Genomic DNA, 12339 nt, shown 5'->3' on the forward strand with positions numbered 1-12339 from the left:
ATTTTACAGAAATGTCATCCACAATGGATTGGATATTGGGGAAAAGAGATCTTCACCACACACTGTTTGGGAAGCACTCTCCTATTGGGCTGCAGGTCCCCAGTACAGAGGCAAACCCAGGCAGAGGAAGAAGGAAGGAAGGAGGGCTGACATGCTGCCCGAAGCACAGAGTCAGGCGCCATGGTGCGTCCCTCTGCAGCATTCCGAAGGAAATGTGCCTCAAGAGCACAGGAGGGAGGCTTAAGGCCTCTTTGCCAGGCCTCGCCCAATCTTACGGATGCCTGGATTCACCCTCAGCTCAAAGGAAATACCGTGTCCTTATTCTCAGGAACCTCCACTTCAAAATTTCTTTGTATTTCTGAAAGAACCTACCTCAGGATCCATCCTTAGGGCCAAGATTTCCAGCACACACAGGAATTACCTGGTCAGTTTCTCAGTCTGGCTGAGGCTACGCCACACTCCTGTCTCAAATTCTGTGACTTCTTTGATGGAAATTATTTGCAGAGCCTAATACTGTTACTAACACTTTAATACGGCAGCTAAATAGACCATTCACAGTAAAAGATATATGAATGGCTTTTAAACATATGAAAATGATCTTCAATCTTACCCGTAAATAGGAGGAATATAAAATAAAATTACTATAGCATTTTTCAAGTATCAGATTAACAGATTAAACAGTTCCATAATACACTGTGTTGGTGAGGATGTTGGGAAATTAGCACTCCGTAGACTAGTGGAGAGAGTGCACACCGGAACTCTCTAAGAATGAGTCCCTAAAACCTCAGGCCTCTCGGCTGATGAGGAGATCCTGGGAGGGAGATGGTCACTTGCCTCTGTTAATCTCAGGGGCCTTCCTCTCTTTAGACAGTCTCACAAAATGCTGGAGGTAAGGGTCATGCCAGTAGCCAATGCTTACTGCAAACCTGAAAGGGATGAAAAAGGAGGCAGATGAGTAGAGAACAGGTTCAGGCCAAGTTCCCAGGAGCCAGGTCAAGGATCCAGAGGAAAATTATCTCCCTCAAAAGGCCAATCAATGCACATAGAGTGCTCCTCTACAAATTTAAACATACTCATCCATGCATTTTTTATTCATATACATGCCCATCACGTTTCCCATAGTGGTCATTTCTTACCTCTCTCTTTCCTCATGTCGCTAATTCCTTTCTCAGAAGCCTAAACAGCAAATAACCTCCCCTCATACTTACAACTTACAACTATTTATTTACTTAGCAAGCTCCCTGGCCAGATCTAGTCACATAACTCCACTCAACCAAAAGTTCTGGGTCCAGAGAAGGGAGACCCAGAAGTATCTGGCAAACATCATTACTAACTCCCTAAGTACTTCTCCCAACTCTGTGCTAAGTGCCAGTCATTTCATGTCCCTTAAGGAGGTCATAGTGGGGAAACCAGGGGAAAGTAAACAAAACAGCTACAACCTGGCAAATGCTATGGTAGCCTAAACTCTCTCTCAGTGTACATTACAAGGAATTAAGGTTTTAGTGTTCCAAGCCTAGGAGCTGAAGCCCAGATTACCACTGGAAGTCTTCTGGCAACCATGAGTGGAACCAGCATCGGGACAACTGAGAAGTCATGGAAGGAACCTGGATCCCTAAGGCAATGCCACGCCACACCCCTGTGGACCTGGAGCCTGCTCTACCTCTCAACGGATAGTTTGTGAGATAATAAACGTCTTCACCATTTGAGTCAACTTGAGCCTGGCTTCTGTTACTTGCAGGCTGTAGCATCCTAAGTGATATCCCAAATAATACACCCATCTCCATGTTGCTTGATAAGTAAGCTGAAAATTAAGATATGGGTGTGCGCGCGCGCGCTCGCGCGCGTGTGTGTGTGTGTGTGTGTGTATGGGATCTCACCCAGCTGGATTCTGAGGCCCCAGAAGCAGATACTATATCTTTTCTTTCTATCTACTCACAAGGCTTGCTGCTGCCTTGACTGCAACAGGTGCTGACTTCCCTACAAACATGTCCCCCACAGTCTCTCCATCCATATTTGTACATCCATAGACACTCCTAAGGAAGCACATGTTCAGCTACTCGATGCAACAACTCAGCACAGAAACACACAAAGACTCACTAAAGGACACAATTTGCTATAAGCCCGGATGTCCAAGGAAAACAGCAGACCCACAAGTTTTACAGAGTAAACCTGCTCAGTTATCTAAAAGAGTGCTTTTCAAACAGTGAGCTGTTTTAATATGAAATCAGTTGAATACTATGCAAGTCTGCATTTAAAAAAACAAAGTAAAACGGAAAATATAAGCATGCATTACACATAGTAAGGGTTAAGACTGTTTCGTGAAGCTTTTGTTTCAAGCACATGTTGGGGGTCTAAGTGCAATGAAATGGGTTTTCTCACTTTTGGTGGCCATGTGATGAACACTGATTTCAAAGGAATCCTCTGGTGCCATCTGGCGGTAAAAGCCATACCTGCAGTTGAGGCAGGAGTGGTAGAGCAGTGATGAGAACACAAAACAAACAGGTTAAGGGTAGGAAGCGGACTTAGAAATGATCTAGTCAACTCCAATATCCAGCGCAAGAATGCTTTCAACAGCATTAAGCCACTGCTTGACTACTCCCCACAAAGAAGGCACTCACTCCACTGCTAAGCAACTGCTGAAAAGCTGGTCAATTTGCCTCCCTCTAAGCGCTCCATCCTGGACTTATTATTGCCTCTTGGATAACAAGGAGCGGTTTCTATTCCTCTCAGTTCTGTATTATCAGTCAATTAAATACTATTGATTCAGTCAAGCAACATTTATTGAGTGTCTGCTAAGTGCGAGGCATTGGGGATACAGTGGTGACAAGACAGAGAAGGGACAGAGACAAACATAAATAAGAGATTATAACAAATGAAGGATTCAACAGTATGGAGGATAGAGGGACCTACTTTAGAGAAGGTGAAAGGGAAGGCCTCTCTGAAGAGGGGATGCTGAGTTGAGTCCTAGGGAATTGGACAAAGTCAGCTGTGCAAAAGGCATTCCAGACGGGAGGAACAGCAGATAGAAACGCTGCGGGGTGGGAATGGACTGGGAGCGTTCTAGTATCAGAAAGTAGGCATGGGGGCTGGAGAACAGTAGAAAACAGGAGAAACCAGAGAGGACTCTAGAGAGAGAAGCCAGCTGAGGTCACAGAGGGCCTGGCAGGAGCCTGGGACTGATCTCAACAGCACACTGGACGTGGTCAGTGATGCGCAGCACAAAAGGTGGGGAGATGCAACAGGACGGAACACAAGTACATCTGATCCTAGTTCCCACAATTCCTGCTTCCTGGTGTTTCTAACACGTGTTTCTTTCTGATCTTCAAATCAAGATGACTGACAGTGGTTCCCCTGTCTCGAGGAAAAAGGACCTCACTGATTTGCCTATGAGATTGGCCAAGATAAAAAGCTTTACAACACACTGTGGGAAAGAGTAAGGAAGAGAGTGCTGCTGGGCACTGCTCATGGGAGTTCTGAGGTGAATGAGCATGTTTCAGGACTTACAGGCCATCAAGTGGCGATTAGCTGAGCAAATCACAGTGCATCCACGCAATGAAATACTAACCAATCTTGAAAACATAAACTAAAAGAACTGGACATGGCAAGATGGTCAAGATACGCTTTTCAGAGAAAAAGGTAAGACCAAAAATACATGTAGCGTATGTGCCACAAATAGGTGTGTTACCGTGCCAGGCTCACTTTTGCCTGCCACCTGGAAAGCCAAATACAGAGATGACGAGATTGCAGCAGAGAGAGAGTTTAATCACAAGACAGCCACGTGAGGAAGCGAGAGCATGAGTCTCAAATCCACTTCCCCGAAAATAGGAACTCAAGGATATTTATGGGATAGGGGGGCAAGGTGGTCTGAAATGTGGAGATAAGTGACTGGAGGCGAGGAGAGGTGAAGTAATTGATGATGTGTGCATGCATAGTCAGACTTCATGCCTCTTTAGAGGACACATGCTCACAAAATGGCAGTGTGAACATGATGTGAGGATGGGGTTTTTAGCCTCCTGACATCAAAAGGTCACCTATCAGATATCTGCGTGGGTCCAGCTGATGAGTTGGTGGTCTCAACTGGCCTGGAGTGGACAAAGGGGTTCTAATTCCTGAAAAACAGTTTAAACACCCATTACCATGGTGACCCAGGCTCCAGGGAGATGTTATCTATAGGAACCTAGAGGGAGTCAGATAGCATACTGCCTAAACAGCACAGTTAACAATGGGTAGGATAAACTGCTAAAAGCTATAATCAGTAATTGCAAAAAGGAAAAAGAATATTAGTTCCTAGCTACTTAATCATCAATGGCTAACTGGTTGCCAGTTTCATATGTGTATGTCTGTAAATACAGAAGTAGTGGAGGACTAATTGGTATCAAAATGTTAATGATTATCTCTGAGATTTCTGGGTTTTTTTAAATGTATCTATGTTTTTAAAATTTGTACACTAACAACCACATGCCGTATCTCATTATATCTAAGATGCAATCAATTGTAAGACTGAAAAAAGAAAGAAAATACACTGCCGATTAGTTTTTCTTATCGCTTAGAATTTTAATTTTGTGGTTATTGAAAAAGCTCTTTTAGACTTCTTTAAACAGATTACCATCATCTCTCTCTCGTACACACACAAAAAGAAAAAGATGAGGGAAATAAGTTGATTAAGTTTTCACTTTCAGGATATCTGTGAGTTTCCACACAATAGCGACCTTCATACCATCGAGGGTGTTGGTGACGCCGCATTTCTTAAAAGACCATCATCATCTTTCTCTGAGATTTTCTTCCAAGCTGCTGCCCTTCACTCTGTAAGTTTTGATACCTTTTCTTGATCCCATCAGAAGGTATCAATGGATGGTTTTCAAACAGCAATCAGGATCTGTGCTCCTTCTTCAAATGGCCTTTAAATGGTATGGGGACAAAAGCATCCAGGGGCTGTGGTTGCAGAGGTCCAGCCCTGCCACCAGGAATAACGACCATGTCCACTTGCACAGGTAATGACAAATCTAACACAACCTGACAGTGACTGCAGGACACATCAAGAATAAATCACATCTGATTTCAAAAAAGTTAAAAGGCAAGAACACATGTGTCACAGAATCAATCAAACACAGCATTGCTTCACAAGAAGAAAACAGTAACAAACATAAAAGGCAAATATTAAACTAGGAAAAATATCTGTGACACACCACAAAGTATTAACATCCTTTCAGTATAAAGGACTAGTAAATTAGTAAGAAAAAAGCCCTAATATCCAAGAAGGAAAAAAAGGACAAAAGACAAAAAAAAGAACAATTCACAAAAGAAATCCAACTGATCAATGAACACACATATCAGCTCTATCAATAATTTTTTAAAAAGCACAATGAAAGCAAAAGCAGAGAGCAGTACTTCTCCTATCAAATTGGCAACAGAACTATTTTTTAACAGAAGCTGGCGCTGGAGAGGGCTGAGGAGGATGGCACTCAACACCGCCGCCAGAACAATCAACTGGCACAGGCACGTCCAAGGCACCGTGGCAACAGGTACAGAAAGCCAGAAAAGCATGTGTACCCAATGACAGAACAACCCCACTTCTGGGATCTTATCCTAAGGAAACAAGAATGGACACAAAGATTTTTGTACAAGAATACTGAACCTGGAATTATCGCATCAGGCGAACAAAGCAGAATACAAAATTACATATACAGGATGTTCCCAATTTTGCTAGAATGAACATATACATATACATAAAGACTGTCCAAAGTAGATACCAAAAATCTAATACTACTTATCTCCATACCACGATCCTGTGCATCTTGTTTGCTGTCCATTCCCATTAGTCCTCTGTTCCCAAAACCCAGAGAACATCCCTTCTACTTGTATGTCCTAATTTCATGTTTGAAACCCAGATGCAAAGAATCAAATATCTCAGATTTAGACAGACCTCAAAGATTTTCTCAATTTCATTCAATCCACTACTACTCTAAAAATTTTCATGACATTCACATACCGCATGTTCAATTTAATATGTCTTGAAATCAACTACCTTTTTTTTAATACTCAGAAGAAGATATCTGGTAGCATATCAGACCTAACGCATTCTGTAATAAATACCTAATTATTTAAATTTAAAATACCAGTCTGTGTACCGCCTAAAACCATCTCACATTCCTCCCGTGGGAAACACTGACCTGGCCCAACCTCTATCTATTCATCCAAGAAAGATTTACTGACTCTGTCCCATCTGCGTGGGTGTCAACTGCCACAATGGGAATTTCATGGCAAAGGTGTGAAAAAGCCTCCCATAGGCATCCCTTCATCAGAGGGTTCAGGGCACGAGAAGATGCCCTCTCTGCTCGCTGGCTGATGAGGATCAAGGCTGGGTTGGTTCATTTTACTTCTAATCAACACTCATGAGTGCTCACTAGGCGCCAAGCATTATTCTAAACGCTTAACACATAGGAACACATAACCCTCCTAACAAGCCTACAAGGAAGGCACTGCTTTACAGACAGATGTTAAGGTAGTTTCCTCAAGATGTGCAACCTTGCAGAGAACTTCATTCTGCTGCTTTTCAAACCTACTTACCCACCTGATCTAGACCCCTCTTCCAACACTTCAGTTGTTTACGTCATGTGTATCTGTTTGTGAGTGTGCTTGTGTACCTGTTTGTATATACATACACATGTACAATAAAACACATACACGTATATACACGTGTGCATGTATACATCATCAAAAATGCGCAGTTTTGGAAAGACAGTTCACAAAAGAAGATACAGGAATGGCCAACAGGCACATAGAAAGATGTTTAACATCGTTAGTTGCCAGGGAAATGCAATTTAAAACCATAATGAAATGCTATTTCACACACACTGACAATACCGAATGTTAACAAGGATATGAAGCAATGGCAGTTTTGATATATTGCTGGTGTAAACTGATAAACCACTTTGGAAATTAGTCTGGCAATTAAAATACATACCCACCTTCTGACTAAGCAATTCCACTCCTAGACATTTATCCAAGAGAAATGAAAGACATATAAAATGTCCATTGCAGGCTATTCACAATGGCCAAAAACTGGATACAACTCATCCATAATCAGGTGAATGGATGAACTAATCAGAGTATATTCACACAACATAAAAAGGAGCAAACTACTTTACACTGACAAAGGTTCTCTCCCTGACCAAACTCTAGCCAGGCTCCCCTGAGCCCTCTTCTCGACAGGCCTCAAACTTGGTTTATTCTATAAAGACTTGAACAAACACTAAGATAGCTTCTAACAGCTCAAAGCCACACCCCTAGGATGACGCTAGTCCCCCTTGAAGTGCCCGCCTAAGAAAACTCAACGCTGGCAAAAGCATTTACTGTTTGTTCCAACCAACACTTAAAGATAGGGCCCCAGTCTTCCAGTTAGCAATTTCAGATGGTTTCACATGGACCGATCCCTCTTTCCCACTTTGTGTAATTTTTCTCTTCTCTGACTCTACTCATTATTCTCCTTACTCCCTCATTCTCCCTTTAAAATGCCCTCTGGACAAATCAAAGTTGGGTTTAGTTCACACTGGAGTCTTTTCTTTATTGCAGTAGTTATTAGTGATTAAAATCTGTCCTTACCACTTTAACTACTATCTGGCTTTGCTGATCTTTGACAGTGCACACAACATGGACGAATCTCAAAGAACACGTTGAGTGAAAGAAGACACAGAAAGAATACATATCATATGATTCCACTGACATGACATTCAAGAATAGGCGAATCTAATCAATCGTGGCTGAAATCAGAAAAGGACTGTTAAGTGGAGGTTAGAAGACTAACCAGAAAGAGATACAGGGGAAATTTCTGGAGTTTCAGAAATATTTTATATCTTGTTTCTGGTGGTGGTAACAGATATATACAGTTGTCAGCACTCATCAAACTGAACACTGACAACTTGAGCTTTTTATTATATACATTATCTTCCTCTCTCCCCCTCCCCCCACCTCCCTCTTCTTCCCCGCCCCCCACCTCCCACCCCCCAATTTCTCTTAAGAATACCTGGGGAAATTTGGGGGGAAAAAAGATAAGATGAGAAATGTAGTTGACCCTCCAAGTTCCCTTTTCAATATCCACTCACCCCTTTCTCCTTACGAAGAGGGACCCAATTTTGTTTGAGGTGTCAATCTACCCAAGTAGAAATTCTCACCTCCCCACGCATTCCTGCAGCCAGGGGTGGGGCCACATGTCCTAGTTCTGGCTAAGGAGAAGTACATAGAAGCCTACAGGATAGGGTTTCCCGTAAAGCTATTGCTTTCCTGATGAAAAGGGACAGACTCAGACACATGTCTTTTGTTAGTACCCCTTCCTTTTCTTTCTTCCTGGAGCACAGCTGCTCAAACAGACTAAAAAATTCTGATATTCCCTGGTACAAACCTATTCTTACCCTGTGAAACAAGCTATGGGAGCTCTGAATCAATTCACAGCTAAGTAACTTTGTGAGTCAAAGTTTTCAGGCATCAAAATGAAAAAAAAGCAATTTCAACTGGAACTCAAGAATGACAAATGTATTGCTGTGTTAAAATATATATAAGAATTTAGTATATAATCCAAGTGATGTTTCAAATCAATGGGAAAATAGAGACCATTCAATAGATGGTGTAGGGACAACTGGCTAATAATTTGAGATAAAATTAAGTTAGACTGCTACTTTATAATATATAAAATAATAAAGATAGATGAATGATCTAAGCATAAAAGTCAAAAACATAAAAGTGCTACAAGAAAATGTTAGAATGATTGAGAATATGGTCTTTCAAAGCATTACCTGAAATCCACAAGCCATAAAGTTAAGTTGTCAGATTCTGCACCGTAAAGATTCACAATTTCTGTATTATGAAATGTACAATACAAGCTAAACTGAAAGACAAGCATGAGTTTGAGAGAAAATACTGCAACAAATACAGAGGCAACAGATTACTATCCCTGACATAAAAAGTTCTTACAAATCAATAATAAAAACACAAATAACCAAACAAGTAAAAGACAACAGCCCACTAGGAAAATGATATGGAGAGAGGGCTCACATAGAAAATATCAATCATAGTGAGCAGATTAAAAATTCTGCCTCACTAGTGATTATAGTAATACAAATTAAAAAGAAGTATTATTTTCCAGCTGCCAGTTGATAAACAATTTAAGAAACTAAGAATATTCGGTGATTAGCATCTTATTCACTACAGATGGGAATGAAAACTAACATAACCTCTTTCAAGAACCATTTTACAGAAACTTCTCCCCTGAAATCCATCTCATAGGAAAACTCAAGCCACGTGCAAAAATCCAATAGAAGAGCAGTCAAGTAAATTACAACCACACTGCGAATACTGTGCAGCCATTAAAAAGAATGAAGTGGATCTGTGTGAAACTACATACAATAGATTCATATTATGCTACTGAGGGGAAAAAGTATTCACTTTTGTAATTAATTAAAAAAAGTTTTTAAGAGAAAAAAATGATGTGATGCTAATATTCTAGATCTAAGATCATTATCTTTCACAGATATTTTCCAAAATTTAATTCCTCTTTTTAAAAAATGGGAAAAAATCCACAATTTATTTGACTTTCTTGATGGGCAACTTTGGCAGCTAATTTATCCTCAATAGAATGTTCTAGTTCTAAAGTGACATATCATCTCCAGGGAGGAAAGCAGCAGCCACTGTCGTCAAAATATTTCTGATGAAAATTTCAGCCCTGCTCTCTGGGGCACAGCTGTGAAGATATGATTAGTGTGCTGGAAAGGCCGAGGCCCCCAGGAAAAGTCCGCCTTTCCTGAGAGGTGACACTGTGGCCTGCCTGCATGTCAAGAGGGGCATTTTTCGATTCCATTGGAAAATCAAATTAAACTCTGTAATATTCACAATGGAATTTCAGATTTACAGCCCCTGGACTGGTTTCTAAAACATACAGATAACTGAAAACCAGTAAAACAGAAAACCAGAATTTTAAGACCTCATCAGGAAAGGTAATCTTGACCATCTACACTGAGTTCCTCTTCACTTCAGCCATCTGACAAATTATTATGCGTCTACAATGCACACGGCATTAAGGCAGACATGGTCCTTGCTCTGTACCACATTTACTCTAGTCAGAGAGAAAAACATGAAACACTATGTCTGAATTACAACTGGGCTGATGACCACAAAGGCGATGCAGAGAGTGTCATGAGGACATATAACAAGGGCAAGATCTTGACTGCGGGCATCAGAGAGGCCTCCTTGAGGGTTCCTCATCTGAGAGAAACCAAAAACCTTGCAGTCATCATTGACACTTGAGTCTCCCTCGACATCCAGTCTGTCAACGCATTCCATCAGCTCAATCTACCTTCAAAGTGGACCCAGAATCTGACCGACTCTCAGCACTTGCTCCACTACCATCCTGATCCAAGCCACGAGCATCTCTGACTTGGGATATTCCAGTACCACTAACTCATCTCCCTGTTCTATCCTTGTCCTCTACGGTCTGTTCTCCACAGAGAAGCTGAAGCGATCCTGTGGAAATTCAAGTCACGTCACCTTCTTCAGTTCAAAATCCTCCAGTGGCTTCCATCTCAGAGCACAAGTTAGGGCCTTACAAGAGCCTGCAGCATCTGTCCCCACGGCCTCCCAGATTCCATCTGCTACTCTTCTCCCTCTCACTCATGCTGGCCTGTGGCTCCTAGAACAGGGGAGGCCAGCTCCTGCCTCAGGGCCTCTCTGCTCTCTGTTCTGTCTACCTGGACACTGTTTCCCCAGATATCCACAGGGCTCACTCCTCACCCCCCACAAGTCTTTCCCCAGCATTGGCCTTGTCAGCAGGGCCTTCCCTGGCCATCCCATCTCCAGTGACAACTCCTTCCAACACTCCCACTACATCTACCTCCACCTGACATGCCAGGTATTTTGGCTTCCTTTCTGTTTGCCTCCTGGAAAAAAAAATGCACCATAAGAGCTCCAGTTTTGTTCACTACTGTAACTGCACTAGAACAGTGTCTCCAGAAACTGAGCAGGCACTCAATAAAGAGTGTTGAATGGATGCCTCCATCTGAGAGATGATGTAGAACTACTGAGACAGGAAGGCTGGGAGAAAGCCTTGTGGGCAGAGGGAGCAGCGTGCTGAAAGGCCCCACAGAAGGCAGGAACAGGGCATATCTGAAGAACAAAGGAGACCCCAAAGGGAAGCACGGAGTGATGTGAAGTGAGGCTGGAGAAGTACGACGGAGCAGGCAGGGCTGTGGAGAACACGTAGGAATCCTTGGTCTTTTTCCCACAGCCACAAGAAGTCATTAAATGAGGGATTACATATGCCCTTTACAAACCTCTGGCTTCAGTGGGAGATATGGATTTGGGGGAGGGAAGAGTGACTTAGGGTCCTCAGTTAGCGGACTAGTGCCATAGCTCAGACCACAGGTGACCTCAGCTTGCAGTGAGATAGAAGCAGCAGAGGTGGAGAAAAAGAGTTGGTTCCAGAAATGTTCAGCACACATAATCAACAGGTCTGGGGGACTGATCGCATCGGGGTAAGTGAAAGGGCAGTTCCAAGCTGACTCCTACCTTTTGCACTTGGGAACTGAATGAACAGCCCATTCACTGGGTTTGGGGAGGTGACGAGGAGGAGAGCACATGAAGATGATCTTGAAGACAGTTTTGGAAATAATGAGTTTGAGATCATTCTGAGACCTCCAAATGGAGTTTTCCAGTCAGCGGTGGGTATCCAGGGCATGATCAGATCATGAAGGGTGTAGTGTCATGCAACGTCGTGTAGGTTTTTACCTTCTGGTTGATGGGACATCCAAAGGTTTTAAGTGACAAAGTGATAGGGCAAGATTTGTGATTCCCCAAAATCACCCTGGCCACAGCATAAACACTGGGTTGGAGGAGGGGGTTAGACCAAAGCAGGTCCGACAACAAGGACGTGGTGCAATAGACCGGGTGAACGAGCAGACGTGAGCAAGGGCTACGGGAGTGGGGAAGGAAAAGAGCACAGACCTTCTCTTTGTCACCACCCCATCTCCTGCACGGCTGCTGGGGATTTTTCTACAACACACACCAGATCATGTCAGTTCTTCCACTTAAAACCCCTCAGGACCTTCTATTCACCTTGGGACTTCTACATTTCATTCTCTGACAACCTCTCTGGAGTTCTCTGGCCACCCACACCCCTACTGAAAGTCCACTTCTCCTAATACTCTGCATAATCTGCAGATAATCCTCTGCAAATAATCCTCTGCATCAATCTGCATTGCTGTTTAGGTCATGTTGTTTTCTCCTGCCTGACAAACACCTATCTTTTTAAGACTCACTTCCTCCACTGTGAAAAGAAGAAAAGCAGTGCTGACA

General features: G+C 42.6%; 1 protein-coding gene and 1 long non-coding RNA gene across 48 annotated transcripts in view; one reads left to right on the top strand and one right to left on the bottom strand.

Moving 5' to 3' along the window:
• The window catches only part of LOC138917966 (heparan sulfate glucosamine 3-O-sulfotransferase 4-like), an 87660-nt gene extending 85949 nt beyond the window's left edge, over positions 1-1711 (top strand). For 38 of the 46 annotated variants that reach the window (XM_070237004.1, XM_070237006.1, XM_070237008.1 and 35 more), the window contains one exon: positions 10-1711. In XM_070237004.1, the coding sequence (XP_070093105.1) occupies positions 10-244 (235 nt within the window). In that variant the 3' untranslated portion in view covers positions 245-1711. The remainder of the gene's footprint in view (positions 1-9) is intronic. The other 8 variants (XR_011426682.1, XR_011426681.1, XR_011426677.1 and 5 more) reach the window with 2 other exon arrangements.
• Positions 1-12339, bottom strand: part of LOC102151048 (uncharacterized) — a 28391-nt gene that overhangs the window by 10583 nt on the left and 5469 nt on the right. For both annotated transcript variants that reach the window (XR_011426684.1, XR_011426685.1), the window contains exon 2: positions 835-926. This is a non-coding gene — a long non-coding RNA (uncharacterized lncRNA). The remainder of the gene's footprint in view (positions 1-834; positions 927-12339) is intronic.

This window comes from Equus caballus, chromosome 16, assembly GCF_041296265.1.
Source record: "Equus caballus isolate H_3958 breed thoroughbred chromosome 16, TB-T2T, whole genome shotgun sequence".
Classification (NCBI taxonomy): domain Eukaryota; kingdom Metazoa; phylum Chordata; class Mammalia; order Perissodactyla; family Equidae; genus Equus; species Equus caballus.